The following is a 22,929-nucleotide window of genomic DNA, read 5'->3' on the forward strand; positions in this document are numbered from 1 at the left end:
GGCCTCCCAAAGTGCTGGGATTACAGGCGTGAGCCACCACACCCAGCCTAAATTTTCAAACAGACACATTCAAAAATGAAAATAGGTGAAATTAATTTTAATAACATAGCCCAATATATATTACATTTCTAACAAGTTCTCAGGTGATGCTGATGCTTCTTGTCTGTGGACCACCCTTTAAGACCCACCTACCTGGGAACTAATTTAATCATCTGACAGAGTGGGTCTACAAGTACATTTTCTAGAAAAAATGAACCATAAAGATAGATATTTTGAAAAACCAAACAATTACTAATATGAAAGCAGTAGAGTAAGAAAATGGGAAGTGCCTGCTGAGAGAAACTCACCCCATCTTTTAGCAACATCCATGTATAGTCAATAGCACAAATAACACCAGTCCTTCCACAGCCAGCACTGAAATGAAAGATTACAGTAGCATGTATGCATGTATACCTAGAGAGAATGGACCATTGACAGTAGCTGGAAAATTTCACCAACAGATTTGAGGAAGAAGATGCCTGGGGACAATTAAACTTCCCAAACCCCACCATTTCCCAGAGCATATTTGTCATGCCACAGGTCCTAGGCAACATCTCAGAGCAAGAGTCTCTAGAGTTGTACTACTCACAAGTAACTTATCAGAAAAACATGAATTTAATGCTTAGGTTGAATTTATTGTCATTTGTTTCTGCTATTAACCTTTCCCCCTTTCAATTACAAAGTCCTAGCCAGACGCTGACATTTGGTTCATTCTAGGTAGAAGGTTTATACATAGCATCATACCTGCAGTGAATGCATATGGGAACACTGTCATCCTCTTGGTAACAACGTACATCCCAGATGAGCTCAAGAATAGGGTCTATAGATGAAGGTACATCATGGTCTGGCCAATTCTTGTAATGAAACTGGTAGATAGTTCGAGTGTCCTATAAAAAATAGCCAGATGGGAGGGGAAGAGAGGCAAGGGCAGAAAAACTACCTATTAGGTACGATGCTCACTACCTGGGGTGATGCGATTATTCCGTGGCACACAGTATTCCCATGTAACAAACCTGCACATTTACGCCCTTATGTATTATATTCATAAAATTAAAGTTGAGGCTGGGTGTGGTGGTTTACGCCTGTAATCCTAGCACTTTGGGAGGCCAAGGCAGGCAGATTACTTGAGTTCAGAAGTTCAAGACCATCCTGACCAACATGGGGAAACCCTGTCTCTACTAAAAATACAAAAATTAGCCAGGCATGGTGGCGCACACCTGTAGTCCCAGCTACTGGGGAGGCTGCAGCACAAGAGTTGCTTGGACCCAGGAGGCTCAGGTTGCAGTAAGCCGAGATTGCACCACTGCACACTCCACACTCCAGCCTGGGTGACAGAGCACAACTCTGTCCCCTCCTCCCCCCCCCAAAAAAAAGTTGAAATTATTTTTAAAATAGCCAGGATAAGAAGACAACTGAAGGCTGGAACTCCACCTCATTATACCAAGACATCAGTCCGGCATACTAAGTTTTATCTATATCCTTTTAGAAATTTATTCCGGTTTCTTCTCTATAAATCTCAGGTGACCAGATGCTTTCTGAAAACAATTAAAAGTGATTTCAGGTCACTTTTGACCCCATCTGCCCCATTCACAAGAGGCAATAGCTGGATATGAAAATAGTTGGGAAACCAGTGTTTCCCAACCGGTATGCCTCAAATGTGCCACAATCATGCTGATATATTAAATCTCTTTGCCTTAGAGAAGCTGGGCAGGGCCTAGGGCAGCCTAAGCTCTCAAACTGGTCCCCAGTCTCTATGTACTGTTCAGCTTCTGTTTACCCTACAAATATTATCATTTTATATGTGTGTCATGGTAGAGAATAGATTGAAGACATATTATACCAACGGTTTCTTCTTTTTTTCTTCTTCTTTGAGACAAGGTCTTGCTCTGTCACCCAGGCTGCAGTGCAGTGGCACCATCTCGGTTCACTGCAACCTCCGCCTCCAGGGCTCAAATGATTTCTCCTGCCTAAGCCTCCTGACTAGCTGGAACCACAGGCATGCACCATCACACCCAGCTAATTTTTTTGTGTTTTTAGTAGAGACGGGTTTTTGCCATGTTGGCCAGGCTCAAAATTCTCTTGAATATGAAGACTCATTCACGACATCAAAGACCCTACCACTCCCCATTGTCTTATGCCCAGCCTGAGCTACACACATCTATATTTACTTGCCTGATCTCTATAGGCTTTTGATAAACTCAAAAGCCTTAGAGTTTTTATACTTACACTATTGAACTTAACTTTTAGAGTCCTGATTATATAATCAGATTTCCTTTTTTCAGCTTCCTAAAAAGAAAAAGAAGACCAAAATATTAGTGATTGCAAAGACAAGCTCACTATAAGGTAGACCCTGAAGGCTTTACTCAGACATGAGAACAGACATTATACTTACACAGGATATAGAGAAAGGGCCAAATTCCAGCTGCATCTCTCCTGGCTCAGCCCAGTAGCGCTCACACTTTTTCTGTTGCACAAAGCAGAATGCAGTGATTTCCCTCCATGTATTCTAGTCTCTTCGGGGGAATAAAACCCACTCCCTCATCTGGAAGCAAATTTAGCCCTGTCCTTCACCTTAGGTTAGGTGCATCTAACCCCCTTGGGCTTCAACCCCTACATTATTAAAATCTCCAAAGATGGGAAAACAAACATTAAAGGATATATAAATTACAGACTTCCTGGGAGTCTGAAAAAGTAGAAATAGAAATCTTTGACCTATTTTCAGTATTTCACAGGAACTAACAGAAATTATATGTCTACTAAAACAGCTGCACAAGCTAAGTGAAATACCTGGTTTCCTTGGTTTTGATTAGAATTGTCAACTCAGAATGGCAACAGTAGAACAGTAATATCCAGTAAAAATATAATGTGAGCCACAAATGTAATTTTAAATTTTCAGATAGACACATTAAAAAATGAAAAGAGGTGAAATTAATTTTAATAACATATCTTAGCCCTACATATCAAAACATTTTGACATGTAACCAATATAAAATAATTATCAGATATTTGGCATTTTTTACTAAGTCTTCAAATTCCAGTGTGTATTTTATATTTATAGCTAATCTCAATTAGGATGCCAAATTTTGGAAGTATTTTATTTCCATTTAGATTTAATAAAACTTACATCTCAAAAATTTTCACATACTCAAACAGCTTTCTGATAGCTGAATTGCATGTCAGTTTTTAAGTTTAAATCAATTAAAATAATTGAGTTTCCCAGTCACATTAGCCGTATTTTAAATGCTCAATAGCTGTATGTGTCTGGTGGATGCAATATGGGACAGCACAGGATTAAAAGCTCCGGCTGGCAGTTAAAGATATCTGATTAATAGAAATGGGCAAGTGATTTGTTAATGTTAAAAGCATATTTTGTTTTTAACTTTAAAACATAGAGTCTACTGAGAAAACAAATAGGATTCTTATGAGAAAAAAAAAAAGTCCCCTGAGAATCACGTGGCATTGCAAAATTGAAAACTAGAAAGATGACATAAGTTTTATCTAGGCACACTTAGGAGTTCTGCTGCTAATTTCACCCTCCTTTTTCTTCTTTCCTTTGTTTGTAGGTCAGCAGGTACTAGTAAGTAACTTACCTTTCCCATTTCATACTCCATGCATGCCATAACAATGATCTGGGGGATGAAATAGATAGAAACTTAAACATTCATGTATAGTTAGAAAGAGCAGTTAATACATGGATCCCAGAGTCAGAAAGTATTAACCATTCTTTTTCCTTTTTTGTTGTTGTTTTTTTTTTTAACCAAAAAAGAAATCCTGGTAACTTATGAAACATTGCTCTTACTCTTCCTTCGTTCTGACAATACTTCCCCTTTCTCTGTTCAAACCAGTAATCTTGTTACCAGATGAACCTGTCAAGGTAAGAACTTTCTAATTTTTAAATTTATTTTTATTATTTTTAAAAATGTATTTATTTTTGAGACAGGGTCTCATTCTGTCACCCAGGCTGGAGTGCTGTGGCACAATCTCAACTCACTGCAGTCTCAACCTCATGGGCACAAGCAATCCTCCCACATCAGCTTCCTGAGTAGCCGAGACTATAGGCACACACCACCACTCGCAGCTAATTTTTGTATTTTTTGTAGAGACAGCGTTTTGCCATATTGCCCAGGCTGGTCTAGAACCCCTAGGCTCAAGCTATCCACCCCTCTTGGCCTCCCAGAGTACACCTGGCTAAGAACTTTCATTTCCTTAGACAAGAATGACATTGTGATTCTGACTAAAAGAGGCCTGAACCCTGAAGTTCCACTGACCAATTTTTTAAAGGCACTGTTTTTAATAAAGTAGAGAATAAAGTAACAGAAGCAACGCTATACTTACAAGGACGCTGTATTCCCAAATCATCCTCCAGAAGTCCAGGAGGGTTGTAGATAAAGGACCCTGGGTGGCAATATAAGTCTTGGGTCCATAAACTCCCTAAAGGGGAACAGAAATTACGTGGCGTGACTACAAATAATACCGTGTTCTCACCTAGTCCTCCCCTTCCCTTTTTTTTTTTTTTTTGAGACAGTCTCACTGTGTTACTCAGGCTGGGGTGCAGTGGCATAATCACGGCTCACTGCAGCCTTGACCTCCTGTTCTCAAGCAATCCCCTTACTCAGCCTCTCCAGTAGCTGGGACTACAAGCACATGCCACCACACCTGTTTAATTTTTTAACTTTTTGTTGAGATGGGGTCTCATATGTTGCCCAGGCTGGTCTCAAATTCTTGGGTTCAAGTGATCCTCCCGCCTCAGCCTCCCAAAGTGCTGGGATTACACGCATGAGCCACTGAGTCCAGCCAGCCCTCCCCTTTTTTTAGGTATCTAGGGAAATGTGGACTGCTTTTATTTTCTTTCTTTTTTCTTTTTTTTAGATGGGAGTCTGGCTCTTGTCGCCCAGGCTGGAGTGCAGTGGCCTGATCTCAGCTCATTGCAACCTCCACCTCCCAGGTTCAAGCAATTCTCCTGCCTCTGCCTCCTGAGTAGCTGGGACTACAGGCACACACCATCACGCCTGGCTGATTTGTGTACTTTTAGTAGAGACAGGGTTTCACCATGCTGGCCAGGCTGGTCTTGAAACCGTGACCTCTGGTGATCTGCCCGCCTTGGCCTCCCAAAGTGCTAGGATTACAGGTGTGAGCCACTGCGCCCGGCTATTTTCTTTCACTGTACCTTAATGAAGTTGGCATTGATGTAGCTGGAATCCTCATCAGAGGTTATCAGGGATAGTTCTACCCGGCTATAATCATCTATAATACAAAAGACAGACATAGTATAATTAAGAGAGCTTAGTCAGCAGATTTAAGTCAGGGCCTAACACTGTGAATAGTGTATGCTCATGCATGAACAAGTGAATGAATGAATGAATGAATGAATGAATGAATGAATGAATGAATGAATATTCTTTTGCAGTCATAAATAGTACAAACTAAGTTGTCAATACTATGTTCCAAGGTCAGGATCAGTAAGCAGTGGGTACAAAGAGATAGTAATGATTGAGGTTGGGAGAAAGTATGAGTTTATAGAGAGAAATGGAACTTACAGGGTAAAATATCCTTATATCTGTTTTTCTTGATATTCTTGGGCTTCTCAGCCACAGTTGTAGGATAGGTTTTGTCTGCCTTGTACTTGGTAGATTGCCTTTTCAGCTTCTGTAATAAGATTCCAAGAAAAATTAATCTTCATAGAGAAATGGGGTAAGAAGCTATCTCTAAAGAGTTTTCCTTTTCCACTGGCAAAACATTCTACCTCAACCCTTTTATTATCTTCTGGTTCTGACTCCATTCAGGACAGAGCTGCAGAGCATAAAGAGACCTGAGTTCAGTGACATTTGGGGAAGTGAAAAGATCACACTTACTGCAGCTGAGCCATAGATAGCGTGAACTTAAAGGTGAAAGTTGTGAATATTTTAAGAACCAAATATCTTCTGGAAGCAAGCTATATGCTCCACCCAACAGGCAGATATTAAAAGCTTAATTTACTTTCTTCATAACTGCTTTTTAGTTAAATGGTCAACTGGAAAATTATTAAGTTCCATTAGTCTTTTTACTTCAGATCACTTTTTTTTTTCTTAAGCTGAATAAAATCTGTCTGTATCTAGCAAAATTTCAAAGATTTCAGTTCCAAAAGCAGTCACTTTTTTTTTTTTTTTTTTTTTTTAAATAGAGTTTCACTCTGTCACCCAGGGTGGAGTACAGTGGCTTAGTCACAGCTCAATGCAGCCTCAACTTTCTGGGCTCAGGTGATTCTCCCACCTCAGTCTCACCTCCCACCTCAGCCTCACCTCCCACCTCAGCCTTACCTCCTGAAAGCTGGGACCACAGGCGCGAGCATCACACCCGAATAATTCTCATATTTTCAGTTAAGAAGGGATTTCACCATGTTGCCCAGGCTGGTCTCAAACTCCTGGGCTCAAGCAATCCACCTTCCTTGGCCTCACATAACTTTTATTACAGTATATTATCATAATTGTTCTATTGTATTACTAGCTATTATTGCTAATCTCTTGTTGTGCCTAATTTATAAATTGACCTTAATTATAGATATGTATGTATAGGTAAAAACAACATAGTATGCATAGGATTTGGTACTATCTGCAGTTTCAGGCATCTACTGTAGGTCTTCAAACACATCCTCTGTAGAGAGAGCCTACTGTAATTTGAATTCCTCTAGATTTTCAGAACTGGATTTGAGAGGAGAGATACTGAACTGATATCTTTTTGTTTGTTTGTTTGTTTGTTTGTTTGCTTTACTTTGAACCCCAAGAAGCTATTGAACTATCTTTATACCATATTTTTACTTCAAGATGGATATGGATACAAATGGACTAATTTGGGAATTTAAGGACACATGAAAGACTATGCTGAATTTCAGCTGAAGTTACACCAATTTTTCAAATCTCCCTGCTCTTAAGCAACCCCAGAATGATCATTTTCAGGTTGCTTTTGATCCCAAGGCTGCTGAAAAGATCTCAAGTCCCAGAACAGTTTATTCTAGGAATCTCCAGAACTAAGGTCAGTGCATACTCCTTGTTATACTGTTTTTATTTATTTTTGTTTTATTTTGCTTTTGGAACACTTTCTAGGGAGAATGCTATACACAAACCCCTTTGCGTAAGATATGCTTCAATTAATTTGGCAAAATGTTATAGATAAAGGTGATGGATGTGTGTGTATGTGTCCTATATTTGTTTAGCTGCCTTCACTGCCACCTTCAATAATGAGGCAGAATGGCTTTTATTTGTCCTACTCCTTTTCTCCCCCTGGAGTAATCTAGCTGGATGACAAAGGGAGACACTCTTAGCAAAACATCACACAGGAAATGCCTACAGAATAATTCATTTGCAATGTATGAAAGATTTGATTTTTTTCCTTCAAACATCTTAAGGTCATACCACTGTGAAGACTTCCTTTTTCTTTCTGCATTTTTTTTTTTTAGACAGTGTCTCGCTCTATTGCCCAGGCTGGCGTGTAATGGCATAGTCTCAGTTCACTGCAACCTCTGCGGCACGGGTTCAAGCAATTCTCATGCCTCAGCCTCCCAAGTAGCTGGGATTACAGGCGCCTGCCACCACGCCTGGCCAATTTTTTGTATTTTTAGTAGAGACAGGATTTCACCATGTTGGCCAGGATGGTCTCGATCTCCTGACCTCGTGATCTGCCTGCCTTGGCCTCCCGAAGTGCTGGGATTACAGGCGTGAGCCACTGCGTCCAGTCAATTTTCTTTTGTATTTTTAGTAGAGATGGGGTTTCACCATGTTGGTCAGGCTGGTCTTGAACTCCTGACCTCAAGTGATCCCCCCACCTCGGCCTCCCAAAGTGCTGGAATTACAGGCGTGAGCCACCGCGCCCGGCAGGCTTCATTTTTCTCTTCCACCTCTCTTCCTGCCAGACACCTGGGATCCAATACCCCAACAAAGAACACATTAGGGCAGAATTAGGGCAGAAGTGATAAACTACACCAGAAAAGGAGGAACTCTGAGAGTAGAAAGCAAAAGGGTATAAAAGAGGAAGCAGGGTCATGGGGATGGGTTTAAGTTTGGGAAGAAAAGATACGAGATCTAAAGGGTGAAGTTATTTCTCTGCCAAGTACAAGGTAGGGGGTGTGAGTTCCCTAGAAGAGGTACCATCAAGAGAAGTCAGGGGAATAGTTGCCAAGAGGATAAAGTGAAGAGGCTGGGTGTGGTGGCTCACACCTGTAATCCCAGCACTTTTGGAGGCCGAGGCAGGCAGATCACTAGGTTAGGAGTTCGAAATCAGCCTGGCCAACATAGTGAAACCCCATCTCTACTAAAAATACAAAAAAAAAAAAAAAATTAGCTGGGCGTGGTGGCTGACCCCTGTAATCCCAGCTACTCAGGAGGCTAAGGCAAGGAGAATCGCTTGAACCTGGGAGGAAGAGATTGCAGTGAGCCAAGATCACGCCACTGTACTCCAGCCTGGGTGACAGTGTGAGACTCCGTCTCAAAAAAAATAAAAATAAAAAAGAGAATAAAGTGAAGAGAGAGCTCAGCATCCCTTGTGGGCCCTGAAATAGGGTGGAATATGTGAGAAACCAGATTCTGTGTATGCTTGATAAGCTAATAGTAAGTTCATTTGGTTTGTAGATGATACTACCCCTTTCATTTCAAGAAAGGAGAGGAGAACGGGGATCCTGGCCAGTATAATAAGGAGTACTAGATTCTAGAAATTCGGATTGAGTCATTTGCATGTTATTCTCATAGACCAGTAAATAAAATAAAGTCACTCCCAAAAGAGAACAGAAAGTAAAAGAAAGTACAAGACCACGATATCTTTGCCTTGAAGGACTACATTATTGAATAGAAGACATAGCATTTTAGAGACATTTTAGAGAGAGGAAAATCAAACTTGGCCCTCCTGTGCTAGGTGGGAGAACACAAAGTTTAGTTGTCTCCAGAACTTTGCAAGGTAGTTCCTCCGTGCCTTGCAAATATAGGTCAGTATTATCCCAAGCCTCCATCAGGACAGAAAAAGCGCGAGTGGTAAGGAATGGCATTAGGAGTTCAGGCCTCTAAATCCAGTAATCAGGAGAACTACCAACAGGAATGGAGGACAAGACTGAATTGTCTGAGCGTGCAGTGCAATCATCTTCAACAAGATCAACAAACTTATCGAGGTTAGTTTCCAGTGCAATAGTGGGGCAAATGGGTAGGTGGGTAGGCAATAGCTAAATTGGGGTGAGTAAACCAAGAGGTTCAACTTTAGATACATAAAATGTGAGAAAATGACAAGAAATGTGTGTGTTTGTTTGTTGGTTGGTTGGTTTTTGAGACAGAGTCTTGCCTTGTCGCCCAGCAGAGAGTGCAGTGGCGCAATCTTGGCTCACCTCGACCTCTGCCTCCCAGGTTCAAGTGATCCTCCCGCCTCAGCCTCCTGAGTAGCTGGGATTACAGGCACCTGCCACCATGCCCAGCTAATTTTTGTATTTTTTTTTTTAGAGATGGGGTTTTACCACATTGACCAGGCTGGACTTGAAGTCTTGACCTCAAGTGATCCGCCTGCCTCAGCCTCCCAAAGTGCAGGGATTACAGGCATGAGCCACTGTGCTTAGCCAAGAAATGTGTTTTAAGTGTCCTGTGAGTAAATGAAAATATAGGACTAGATGGTCCCTAGTGAGAGACTAGAGTTGGAGTTAGAGAAGTCAGCTTCAGAGGTGATGTGATACATTTATTCTGGTGGTGGCATTTTTAAAAATTGCACATTAATGTGCACAAAGGTCAAGAAATGCCGATAGATATGTTCAAGTGATAGGCTGATTCCCAGGAATGAGTAGTGTCAATTCATAGATGTTTGTGCACTTGCTCTGTAGGATGTACCATGTTGATAACTGTTTGGTTAGTATCATTACTGTAATACATACAGAACCAGGATGTATCTATGTCTCCTTTATAGAACCAAGATGTAACCAGAGCTTTGATCTGTCTCTGGTCTTCTATTGAGTCTCCAGAAGTTGCTGTAGTACCAGTCTGAATTCTAGTATATTTTAAACCATTAGCACTTAAACCTGGCCTTCAGAACTAGTTATCTTCTTTCTACTGGGATTCAATGAATCGTTCATATGTAATAAATGCCTTTTTTTTTTTTTAAGATGGGGTCTCACTCTGTCATCCAGGCTAGTGTTCAGTGGCATGATCTTGGCTCACTGCAACTTCGCCTGCAGTGAATCACTTGTGGTAAGCCAAGATCGCGCCATTGCACTCTGGTCTGGGCAAAAAGAGCAAAACTCCGTCTCAAAAAAACAAACCAACAAAAAAAAAAAACTGAAATTGTGGTAAGTGCTATGAAAAATAACATATGGTGCTAATAAGAACTTATAATAGAAGATTTGATCTATTCAAAGAGGTCCAGAAAGCTTTCTCTGGCCAGGTGTGGTGGCTCATGGTTGTAATCCCAGCACTTTGGGAGGCTGAGGCTGGAGGATCACTTGAGTCCAGGAAGTCAAGTCTGCAGTGAGCTATAATCAAGCCATGGCACTCCAGCTTGGGTGACACAGCAAGACTCTGTCTCAAAAAAAAAAAAAAAAAGGAAGAAGAAAAGAAAAGAAAGCTTTCTCTGAAGAAGTGACCACCAAATTGAGATCTAAAGAATTATTAGTCGGGCATGGTGGCTCACACCTGTAATCTCAACACTTTGGGAGGTTGAGATGGGAACCCCAGAGGTTGAGGCTGCAATGAGCCATGATCACACCACTGGACTCCAGCCTAGATGACCAAGTGAGGCACTGTCTCAAAAAAAAAAAAAAAAAAAGGCCAGGCACTGTGGCTCATGCCTATAATCCCAGCACTTTGGGAGGCCAAGGTGGGCAGATCACGAGGTCGGGAGATCGAGAGACCATCCTGGCTAACACGGTGAAACCTTATCTATACTAAAAATACAAAAAATTAGCTGGGCATGGTGGCATGCACCTGTAGTCCCAGCCACTCAGGAGGCTGAGGCAGGAGAATCACTTGAACCCAGGAAGCAGAGATTGCAGTAAGCAGAGATCGCGCCACTGCACTCCAGCCTGGGAGACAGAGCGAGACTCCGTCTCAAAAAAATAAAATAAAATAAAATAAAATAAAGTAAAAGTACTAAATGTTATCTAGGTAAAGAGGAGTGTGAGGAATGTTCAAGGCAGAGGTAACAACATGTGTGCAAGGCCCTATGGCAGAGGAAGCATGGCAAGGACAAGAAAATGAGCATGCTATAAGAAGCTGGAGAGACACTATGTAGGGTATTGGTAGCCATTTTAAAAGGTTCTTTGGGAGGTACATGAAGTTCTATTTGTGAAGCACTTTTAGCACAGAGTCTGGAACACAGTTCTATGGATTAGCTGTTGTGACTGTGGAAAGCAGATGAACAGAAAACGTATATAAGGAAATGCAGATTTAAAATAATCATGGAACATTTTCAGGCTCAGAAATCAAATAAGTGAAATTAGCATAATAAAGTACTATTTTATGCTAGTTATATCAGAAAAAAAAACATGATTTTTACCTGATACAGTTTAAGTAAAGAGGTTAAGAGGCTTTGAAAAAAAACAGACTGGTTTCAAATCTGGGTTTTGCCATTTCATGGGTAAAATGAACATAATATTTTCCTCTTGGGGTTGTTGTAATGATTAAATGAGATCATATATGGCAAAGCACTTTGCAGATTGCCTGATACATAGTAAGTAGGCAAATTTTTTTCATCTTTTATTCTTTTTTATATTTATTAAGTCTAGCAGAGTGGTAGAGAAGATGATAAATTCACATATTGCAAATTAGAAAAACTCCTTTGGAAATACATTTGGTAATACTTAACCAATTAGATGCTAATAGTCTTTGACCCAGTAATAACATTTTTGGGGATCTAGCCTAAGGATTAATCCAAAAGAAGGGAAAAACCACATGGAAAAATATATTCATATTAGTATCAATAATCATTAAAAATTAGAAATTACTCAAATGTCTAACAATGGAGAAATAATTAAATTATTTGGATATTACTATGTCTCAGGAAGTTTATATACTTATTATCTTCACAGCAGTTCCTCAAAGTGAATATTATTCCCAGTAATTATTCGATTACTGACTTAATCAAAGGTCACACTGCTAATCATGGGCATAACCTTAATTCAAAGCAAGATTTATATGACTCCGAAGTTTTTATGACTTCTGATGATAAAGCAAGACTACCTGAACTTGCAATTCAATTCCACCACTTACTAGCTATGTGACCCTGAGCAAGTTAATTAACCTCTCTGTTTGTTTCCTCACCTATAAAATGGAAATGAAAACAGTACCTTCCTCAATGGAGTAAATGAGTTGATATATGAGTGTTTAGAACAGTGTCTATAAGAGGTATACAAGCATTCTCTATTATGATTATTATTCTTTCATTATAAAAAACAGATGGACAGACCGGGTGCAGTGGCTCACACCTGTAATCCCAGTACTTTGGGAGGCCAAGGCGGGCAGATCACGAGGTCAAGAGATCGAGACCATCCTGGCCAACATGATGAAACCCTGTCTCTACTAAAAATACAAAAATTAGATGGGTGTGGTGGTGCACTCCTGTAGTCCCAGCTACTCGAGAGACTGAGGCAGGAAAATAGCTTGAACCCGGGAGGAGGAGGTTGCAGTGAGCCGAGATCACAGCACTGCACTCCAGCCTGGTGACAGAGTAAGACTCCTTCTCAAACAACAACAACAACAACAACAACAACAACAAAAACCCACATGGATAAATACATGTCCATGTGATGATGCTGCATTATCAACCATTAAAAATTATATACATTTTAATCAGCCTGATAATTTTGGTATAATGGTAAGTGAAAATATGAGAATACAAAATTGTACCTATGCTATAATTACCATAATATAAAAAATTATATAAATGGACAAGAACTAGAAGATCCACACAAAAAAGCTGTTGTTGGTTTTCGTGTGTGTGTATGACAGGGTCCCACTCTGTCATCCTGGCTGGAGTGCAGTGGTGCAGTCTCAGCTCACTACAACCTCCACCTCCTATGCGATCCTCTCACTTCAGCCTCCAAGGTAGCTGGGACTACAGGCATGTACCACCACGTCTGGCTAATTTTTTATATTTAGTAGAGATGGGTTTCACCATGTTGCCCAGGCTGGTCTCAAACTCCTGGACTCAAGCCATCTGCTCGCCTCAAAGTGCTGGGATTACAGGCACGAGCCACCTCACCTGGCCAAGATCCACAAAAAAAGTTTTGATTTGTTAGAATGTTGGTACTATGGTGAGTTTACTTTCTTTTAACTTTCAATAACATTGTTTTATAAGAATAACAATAATAAGGAATGTTTGAAAGTACCTTTAGAAATTTCAACAGTATAGTTGCATCCTGCTGTTTCTGCTGTGTAGAAGCTATACTAACTATGCACTATGCACTTACCCTAAAACTAGGTCCTTTGAGAGACTCAGTGTCATTGAATGAAGTAGAACACTATTGGATAAGGATTAATTTCACAGCTCTGTAATAAGACAGATCTGAGTTAAATTTCATCCCTATGGCTGAACAGCTGAGTGAGCTTAGGCCAATTATTTAACTTCTCAGAGCTTCAGTTTCCTCATTTGTAAGTCAGAAATCACAGTTGTAGCTATTTCACAGGGTTTTCTTAAGGAATAGTAAATAAGAAAATGAATGTTGATGTTTCCTTGACTACCCCACCCAGATTGTCACAATTATATTAAATATTTAATATACTAATTAGTTGTTTAATGTCTGCCTCTCTAAGACATATCTATTGTCTTACAAAATAAGCTCCACTAAAGCATGGAGTATTGCATTGCATTCCTAGCATCTAGGGCATTACTTTGCACACAATAAGCACTCAATGAATGTTTATATGAATGTATAAAAACCTTAGATGGGTGGTCAGTGGTAGCTTCAACTACAGAAAAGTTACTGAATTTAGTCCTGGCACAGGGAAAAGACCTAAGCAGCATGGCATTGGCTTCAGCTGTCATAACAGGACTGCCACATCGAATTATGAATACAGTCCTCTCACAGTATCTGTGAGGGACTGGTTCCAGGACTATCCCCTTCAAGATACCAAAATCTATGGATGCTCAAGTCCCTCATATAAAATGGCATAGTATTTACACATACTATACACATCCTCTTGTATATTTTAAATCATCTCTAGATTACTTGTAATACCTAATACAATGTAAATGCTGGATAAATTGTTGCTATGCTTTACATTTTTTATTTTTTGTTGTGTTATTTTTGGTATTTTTTTCAAATATTTTTGATCCATAGTTGGTTGAATCCAAGGATGTAGAACTTGGGGATATAGAGGGCCATCTGTATTGTTCTCTGTACAAAGATGTCTGGCCAAGAAGGAAGTGGAGACTGAAATCTGAACCATGGACCTGGGGAGAGGGTAAAGGGGTTAGGATGCACAGGGAATCTACCTGGAAATAGATATGCATTTTGATAATTCCCCTAAAGGTACCACCAGTTAAGTGAACAGTGGCCTTGTGTCACAGAATTGGTCCTCCAACCTCAGAAACATAAAATCCTGGGAGAATACATTAAGGGCTCAAGATGGGACATGGAACATGACCAGATGGAAAGCCCTCCGATTTACTGGCAGTATTTTCCTTGTCCAAGCAAGCAATGTAGCCTTATTCACCACTCCTCTACTCCCCCAAAGCTCTCTCTCTGGTGTCTCATCTGAAACCTTTAGATGGAGCTGAGAGGAAGACTATTTTTCCACTGGAGGACATGAGTCAGTGAACAGTGAGGTTACACTTAATCACCACCCAAAAACAAGGTCCTAAAAAGCAGGAGCTAGAAAAGCAAGGAAGTGATTAATATAAAAGTCAGCATAGTGATTATCCCTTGACCAGGGTAGGACAGGACAGGGTGGGATGGGGGCAGGGGACCTGATGGGGCAGGGGTCTTCGGGGGTCTGACAGTTTCTTGACTTGGGTGGTGGTTACACTGCTAATGGTTGCTTTACAATTATACTTAGATGTTTTATGTACTTTTCTAAATGTGTATTATATTGAACAATATTAAGCAGCTTAAAAAAACTATAACAAGTTTTTAAGCAGGGAAAAAATGACCAGATTTGGCTGGGTGCAGTAGCTCACGCCTATAATACTAGTACTTTGGGAGGCTGAGGCGAGTGGATTACCTGATTGGCTAGACCAGCCTGGTCAACATGGTGAAACCTTGTCTCTACTGAGAATACAAAATTAGCCGGGCGTGGTGGTTCATGTCTATAATCCCAGCTACTTGGGAGGCTGAGGCAGGAAAATCACTTGAACCAAGGAGGTGGAGGCTGCAGTGAGCCAAGATCGTGTCATTGCATTCCAGCCTGGGTGACAAGAGCAAAACTCTGTCTCCAAGAAAAAAAAAAAGACCAAATTTGTATGATTAAAAGAGCACTTGGGTGTTGAACTGAAAATTGATTGAAGGTAGGGCAAGGCTAGATGCAGAGAAGCCAGTTAGGAAGTAGCTGCTATATTTTAGTGAGAAACTACAATGACTTTAGCTGAGAAAAGGTAAAATATTAGGGATATAGTCTACATTATTATTATTATTATTTTTTTTTTTTTGAGACAGAGGTTCGTTCTTGTTGTCCAGGCTGGCGTGCAACAGCTGTATCTCGGCTCACTGCAACCTCTGCCTCCCGAGTTTAAGCAATTCTCCTGCCTCTTGATTAGCCTCTTGAGTAGCTAGGATTACAGGTGCCCGCCACCACGCCCAGCTAATTTTTGTATTTTTAGTAGAGATGGGGTTTCATTATGTTGGCCAGGCTGGTCTCAAACTCCTGAGCTCACGCGATCCACCCACCTCGGCCTCCCAAAGTGCTGGGTTTACAGGCGTGAGCCACAGGACCTGACCAGTCTGCATTATTTTTAGAAACACAACCAAAATAAAACAGAGGCCCGGCACTGCCTGTCAGCCCACTCTTTACATCTATGCCTTGGGTTACTTTGGCTTAGGAATTATAGTGCAGGGGCAGGGACATGTATACACATGTGCTAGAACCTCCTACTTAACTCCTTTCAGGTAACTCTATCAGAGGGGCTCAGACTGCTCAGCCAGTGGCAGTGAGAGCACATTTTTCATAGTACCACAAGATTATCCACGTTGAGCTGACATCGGAGTTCCTGTCATAATATCTAATTACTCAAGACATTCAGAATGTTTTCACATCTACTATCTGGTACCAGAGTGTTAGCTCCAAGAGGCAAAGGTTTTGGTTCTTTTTGTTCACCGCTGTATTTTTAGTGCTTAGAACTGAACTTGGTACCTACTAAGTGTTCAAAAAATAGTACTCAGTAAATGACCACATTTAATTATTGTTATTGATATTTAATCATCACAACAATCCTGTGAGGATAGGTAGGACATTAATTATTATCCCCATTTTATAAGTTAGAAAACAGAAAGATTTAAGAACATGTCAAATACTTGGTAATTTGGTGAAAAAAATCATGATTAAATTTCAGGTTTGTACTTCAGTTCTCCCTTTTCCCCCCATTTCTTCACAGCTGAAGAGCTAAGGTTTAAAATTCTTATATCTCTGAAACACCAGCTGTAAGTATTCTAAAATACATGATAGGTACTATTAGACACCCTATGTTATCTGATGTCTCAGCTTGTAGGGTGAATGAGGCCTACCCAGCTGCCATTGCATCAATAATCACAGTTCTCTCAAAGGAGATGCATTGTTCTTCTGGGTAATCTAATCCACCCAACCTGAACCTATCTTATACTCATGTTTCTCTCTGTGACCTACGCTTGTCTCTACTCTCCATCCTAGCCATTCTACTTCTCCAAGAAAAAGAAGTTAAGGAAGGCCTGTTATTGAAAAAACAGGTTATAATATATTTTTCATATGAAAAAGAAAAGAAAAATGATGGCCAGACATAGTGGTTCATGCCTGTAATCCCAGCATCTTGGGAGGCGTGCTTGAAGCCAGGAGTTCGAGACGAGCCTGGGCAACAAAGCAAAGCGCGTCTCTCCAGGAAAAAAAAAAAAAATTTTTTTTTAATTAGCCAGGCATGGCGATACACACCTGTGGCCCCAGCTACTCAGGAGGCTGAGGCAGAAGAATCACTTGAGGCCAGGAGTTCAAGGCTACAGTGAACTATGGTTGCACTGCTACACTCCAGCCTGGGTGACAGGGTAAGATCCTGACTCTTAAAAAAAAAAAAAAACTGTGGCAGTGGGTAGTTTTGGTGCTCTTCAAAAACCTTTGTCAGCCAAATGGAATCCCAAGGGGAGGCTAAAAATGTAATATTGTATGAAAAGTTAACATTGGTCTCTTTCTTCTTAATTAAAATTACTAATATGAAGCATAAACCACAACTCAGATATCTGGATGATATCTGGGGAAATCTGGATGTTCAATTAATATTAGTGGTTTTATATCTGGAGTTGTATATGTCTTCTGTAGGATTCCTAACCAAACTCCAAAGAGCTAGCGAACAAAATATTAAAACCAGTAATTTTGAGAGAATACGTAAAATACATGCAAACCACTCAGAGAAGTCAGACTTTAGTTTGCCTTTTTTTCTGTCTTCCCCTTCAAGGCCTGATATTTACTTTATCCCAAGGGCAATTTGGTCTCAGAAAATTGGACCCACATAGTCAGTTAAATAGTGTATGTAACTACCCTGAGAGGGTCACACACAGAACTCACCAGAAATTCATTGGTAAATTCCTCTTTGTTAATTTTCTTGCTTTGGGCCTCATCCAGGAACTTCTGCAGAATTTCTCTTTGGTCCATGCTGCAGAGCAACAGAAATAGTCTATAAGCAGGTTCAGGGAGGGCATGTCAAATGTGTGTCATGGCCGAGACACCTCCAAAAAGCCACTGCTGCCGCCTGAGCAGAGCATGCTGAAGTCTGTGGTTTACTGACTTCATCACAAGCCCTAGAGGAAATTAGTACGTAACCACCTTCTGTGGTCACATAACACAGCCATCATCTTGCTCCAGGGCCCTAGCGCCTTCCTTCTCAGCAAAGGAACCTGGTTACAATTCAAATTTTTAACAAACAAGAGGCTAACCAGAACATAAATTGTGGTCTGCTTAACTCTGAGATTATTCCATTCCATCACTCATGCGCAAAACCCACCTTTCTTCTTGCCTCCCAGAGAAAGAGCAGAATTACAGGTCTCCTGCATGAGTTCTGTCTCTCCCCATTTCCCCAGTGAGCACAAGGGCCCAGTTGACACCTTCTGTTTCCTTATGTCCCAGGTGAACTCTGCAAAGTTCAGTTAGGCCCAGGAAAGAAGACAGACACCATTTAGAGTTACATGTCTTCTACCCCGACTGTTCATCAAAAGGTTTCTTGTCAGTGTGATCAATGAGAAACTTCTGTTCATCACAGAAGGTGTTTTTATTCATAACTTTTAAGTCTGCTATATATACCTCAAACTCTCTTTTGAATGAAGCAAAGTCAGATGCTTCTGACAGTCTGTGTCTCCCCCAGGACTGGGGAAGTGCTGACCTCCATTAAGGGAAGTGTTCATTTCAGCACCTCTTCAACCCTCCCAGTAGCCTTTGAAGCTTCACCTGAGTTCTGGATATAAAGACTAAGAGTGTTGGTCTATACAGGATCCAGAGCAAGTGACCCCCACAAGGAGCACCTGACCAGGCAGTTAGCACAATATCCTGCATATGTAATGCTGGTAAACTGTGATGGAAAGAAAAGAAAGTAAAATCAACCACCTTGCTGACAACATTGTAACTTTTAGGGCAGAAAGCCTGAAGAACTGTTTCTAAAGAACACATTTCTACTCTGCAGAGTGTCTTAGGAAATAAATTTGTTTCAGGAAGTTATGCTGTGCCTGTGGCATTTTGGCCCTGAAAGGCAGGCTCTTCTAGAAAAAGCTTCCACATCTCAGCTTGCATAACCTCTCAATGGGTACAAGTCTACCCAAGTGCCTAATTCAGTGTGAGAACATCCCAAAATCAGCATATCATCTTTGTTGAAGGCAGAAGTTCAACAAATGTTAACAAAATTAGTCTTGATCCTAGGAAAACTGGGAAATGTGTTGTTAGGGCTTCCTCTATTTAAGATATTAGCAATCCTTTCTGTTTTGCAACATTATTCAAACTTCTTTCAGGATATCATGATTCTGAACACTGTTTATTCTGAATATTAAAGATACTGCATGCTCTTTACTAGGTACTGCAAAAAGAAAAGTAAGATCATTGAGATATCTTGGTTATAGGTGACTTAAAGACAATATTTCAAATAAAGAAACTCAATCCCAGTACACATAAATTAAACCCTCATTCTTCAGCAATATTTGTTGAGAATAGTATATTTCTCAAATTATTCCCACCTAGAATTAAGAGAGAATTTCTTGCTGCTCTAAGTAATGTGATGTTTACTTTGGCTATTTTAAAACATAAAATATGGGAAATCTTTGATTTATAAGAATACAAAATTTCAAGTTTATAATAACTAGAACCATGTAAAAGTATGTACATAGTTAAAGACTAAAAGGTGCAAAAGAGAATCAATTGTGTAAGTGTGATGGGATAAAGTTTGCTTTCTAAAATTATTATACTGTTTTTAAAATTAGAAATAAACGTTAAAAAAATCCATTAAGTTGTTCAACAAATTTATTGAGTACCTACTAAATTCTAAACATTATCTTAGGAGATGGGCATACAACACTGAGAAAGCCAGAATATGGTTAAAAAAAAAAAAAATCCATAGCCAGTTAATAAAGCACCTCAGAACTAAAGATACAGACATGATTACTGATAAAAATTAAAACATTCCTTAGGTAACTTTGGAAAAGAACATAAAAATAAAAATATTCCAAACTAACTTGCTTAATTGCAGAGTAGCAAAGCATAATCGTAAAAGGAAAATGATTTTCTATGTTTGGACAAATAAGATAATATAGTTTTATAATTTCTCTGTACCCTTAGAATGTCCTCAATTACACCAAAACTAAAACTTTATTAATTTTTATTAATTGATTAGGCAAACCTGCCTAATAAAATTTAAATCTATTTTTCTCAAGCCTATATTTCAGAACAATCTCTTACTAACTTTCTTGTTTCTTCTTAAGGAGGGAGAAGATAGAAATAAATAGGAGATAACAAAAAAATTTTTGCTTAGATGCCTCCATAGTCCTTTTCTTCAAAATCTAAGAATCTGTAAATAGTGTGTTGGCAGAACTTCACACTTTTTAAAAAAGCAAGCAGCAATTTTTAAGATTCTATTCAACTGTAAACCCAAAAGGTATAGAGACATTGTGAAATAACCAAACCCCCAAAACCCACTTAGCTACAAGGCCATTTCCTGAGCAGACCACTCAAGCAAGCAAAAAACAAACTGAAGAAGAAAACACAAAACTTTAATTTTTTTTGTTTTGGTTTTTTTGTTTGTTTGTTTTGTTTTGTTTTGTTTTGTTTTGTTTTGAGACAGGGTCTTGCTATGTTACCCAGGCTAGTCTGGAACTCCTGGGCTCAAGTGATTCTCCCACTTCAGCCTTCCAAGTAGCTGGAGCTATTATTATTATTTTTTTTTAAATAAGCTACTACTTAATTTATCACACTTCCTTCTACAGATACTGAAGGGCAATAAGAGCATAATGCTTTTTGATGAAGATTGTGTTGACTCATTTGTATCTTGCGGGAAGGTAAAGAGCTGGGGAGGGGAAACAAGACTTGCAGTAAAGGTTGGCAAATACCTAAAAGAGTTTCAGAATTTATGATGAGTCATTTAAACCAGTCTGGCATAAAACCTAAGTGAATACAACAATTCCATGCAATAAAAAAAGACTTACCAACATTTTGCCAGAACCATCAAGTAAATTGTGGGAAGTAAATTGTGGATGAGCACCTGAAGAGGAGTGACAAGGCCACATCTCACTGCTGCCTCATGTGGCTGTAGTGTTTGGTCAGAAGGAAGAACACAGTAGAGAAGAGTGCTGGTCACCATGTCAGCTGTTCCAACAAGAGGGGAGTATGCTAGTTTAAGGGGAAATATCAGTATCATGGAGGTCAGGAATTATATTACAATACAGGTTAATTGAAGAGAATTTCAGGAAAGACTACAAGGATAAGATAAACTATTCAATAGGAAAAACATTCAGGATTCTCAGAACATCCTTCTCTCTTTTGGATGAGGAAGAGACATGTTTTACCCTGGAGAAGATACTTACTCAACCTTAGCTTTAGTTTCACTACCCTTGCCTTTCCCTACATCCCAGGGTCACTGATTTGATATGGGATATATACACTGTCTGTGAAACATTCAGTCCTTTGTAAGCATTCTCTTGATCACCAAGACCTATTGGAAATTTGTCCTCAATGTCTTTTTGATTCAACCTGTCTTTTCCATTCCCACTTAGTCCCATTCCCACTTTCACACCTGGATTCCTATAGCAATAAACTTATATTATCTTCCTATCTATATGTTTCCATTCTAGTATCTCCTGTTAACCAAGGCTGGATGAAAGTTCTTAAAACTGCACTTTAATGCTAAAGAATCAGAATAGTTATTGATGGTCTATGGGAACAAGTCTAGATTCCTTAGCTTGTCACCAAGCCCCTCCCTGTCAACTATCCCCAGCCAACCTATCCAAGCACATCACCTACAGACCTTGTTCATTCTACTTCTTTTTCTACTTCTCACCTGTACCCCTAAGTTTCACCACGATGAAAATAAAGCCGTAAAGCTCAATTACTTTTTCTTCAAAAATCTTGCCCTTAACTGTTTCACCATGATCTTCCCTTAGTCTGAATCTCTTCAATATAAATCTGTATATACAGCTATAGACATTTTCTTCATTTGTTCAATTTCCTTGTCTCCTATAAGTTTAAGAGTTTATTCAAAAGATGCCCTGTTTTTCAGATTTATCAAAGGCAATGATAGTGTCTTCTATGCATTTGTGTAACCCACAGTGCTTAACATGGTCTTGAGAATACATACCTAAAATAAGTCTGTTGTGATAATGTAAGCTAATGTGGTTACACTTTGGTGAGGGATCTACTCTCACTTGGTTACTCATTATATCAATTACTCCAAGTCTCTTGCCTGGCACAGTCTGTGCTTCTTGTCTCTAGCTAGGCACTTTCATTATGCCAGGAGCAGATGGGCCTTCCTACATGGAGGCACAGGAACCTGGCAAAGGGTACTTTCCTGAATGCTGCTGCCCAAGCAGCAAGGCTATTATTATGAAAGGAATGGTGTCAATACTGAGCTTCAGAGTCCATCTCTGAAGAACTGCAATAGCCAGAAATAAATGACCTCCTTTATCTCTAGAATAGGCTTGTTTCTCCTTTTATAAATGAACACGGAAGAGGCTTATAAAATGCCTTTAATTAAGCTTGTTTCATTTTGTCATGTTTTCACGTCATCCATGGTAGGAAAAGTTCCCCTACCCATCTTCTAATCTACTGCTTGTCACTACAGCATTCTGAGACTTCACTAAGTCCTTCAGTTCACCTGCTGCAGACTTCATAGTCAACCTCCCACATACTACACAGGGAAGCATACTCTGTCTTTGGTTTCAGAATCCTCAAGAGGCAAAGGGCAACCAATAAATTGCAATTGAAGCATTTTTTTCTTTTTATTTTTTTATATTTGGGAGGCAGAGTTTTGCTGTTGTCACCCAGGCTGGTGTGCAATGGTGCTATCTTGGCTCACTGCAACCTCCGCCTCCCGGGTTCAAGCAATTCTCCTGTCTCAGCCTCCTGAGTAGTTGGGATGACAGGCGTGAGCCACCACACCCAGCTAATTTTTATATTATTAGTAGAGATGGGGCTTCACCATGTTGACCAAGCTGGCCTTGAACTCCTGACCTCAGGTGATCCACCCGCCTCAGCCTCCCAAAAGTACTGGGATTACAGGAATGAGCCACCAACTCCAGCCTGAAGCTTTTTT

General features: G+C 39.9%; 1 protein-coding gene across 5 annotated transcripts in view; it reads right to left on the minus strand.

Annotated features, from left to right (window-relative positions):
* The window catches only part of PTPN22 (protein tyrosine phosphatase, non-receptor type 22 (lymphoid)), a 62,681-nt gene extending 44,744 nt beyond the window's left edge, over positions 1 to 17,937 (minus strand). For 3 of the 5 annotated variants that reach the window (XM_012000775.1, XM_012000774.1, XM_012000772.1), the window contains exons 1-9: positions 17,715 to 17,937; positions 5,577 to 5,685; positions 5,207 to 5,283; positions 4,375 to 4,470; positions 3,630 to 3,668; positions 2,432 to 2,503; positions 2,266 to 2,325; positions 784 to 926; positions 348 to 414 (exon numbers count right to left, since the gene is read on the minus strand). In XM_012000775.1, the coding sequence (XP_011856165.1) occupies positions 348 to 414; positions 784 to 926; positions 2,266 to 2,325; positions 2,432 to 2,503; positions 3,630 to 3,668; positions 4,375 to 4,470; positions 5,207 to 5,283; positions 5,577 to 5,685; positions 17,715 to 17,801 (750 nt within the window). In that variant the 5' untranslated portion in view covers positions 17,802 to 17,937. The remainder of the gene's footprint in view (positions 1 to 347; positions 415 to 783; positions 927 to 2,265; positions 2,326 to 2,431; positions 2,504 to 3,629; positions 3,669 to 4,374; positions 4,471 to 5,206; positions 5,284 to 5,576; positions 5,686 to 17,714) is intronic. The other 2 variants (XM_012000773.1, XM_012000777.1) reach the window with 2 other exon arrangements.
* Between the last annotated feature and the right edge of the window lie 4,992 nt (positions 17,938 to 22,929).

This window comes from Mandrillus leucophaeus, unplaced genomic scaffold, assembly GCF_000951045.1.
Source record: "Mandrillus leucophaeus isolate KB7577 unplaced genomic scaffold, Mleu.le_1.0 Scaffold64, whole genome shotgun sequence".
NCBI lineage: Eukaryota > Metazoa > Chordata > Mammalia > Primates > Cercopithecidae > Mandrillus > Mandrillus leucophaeus.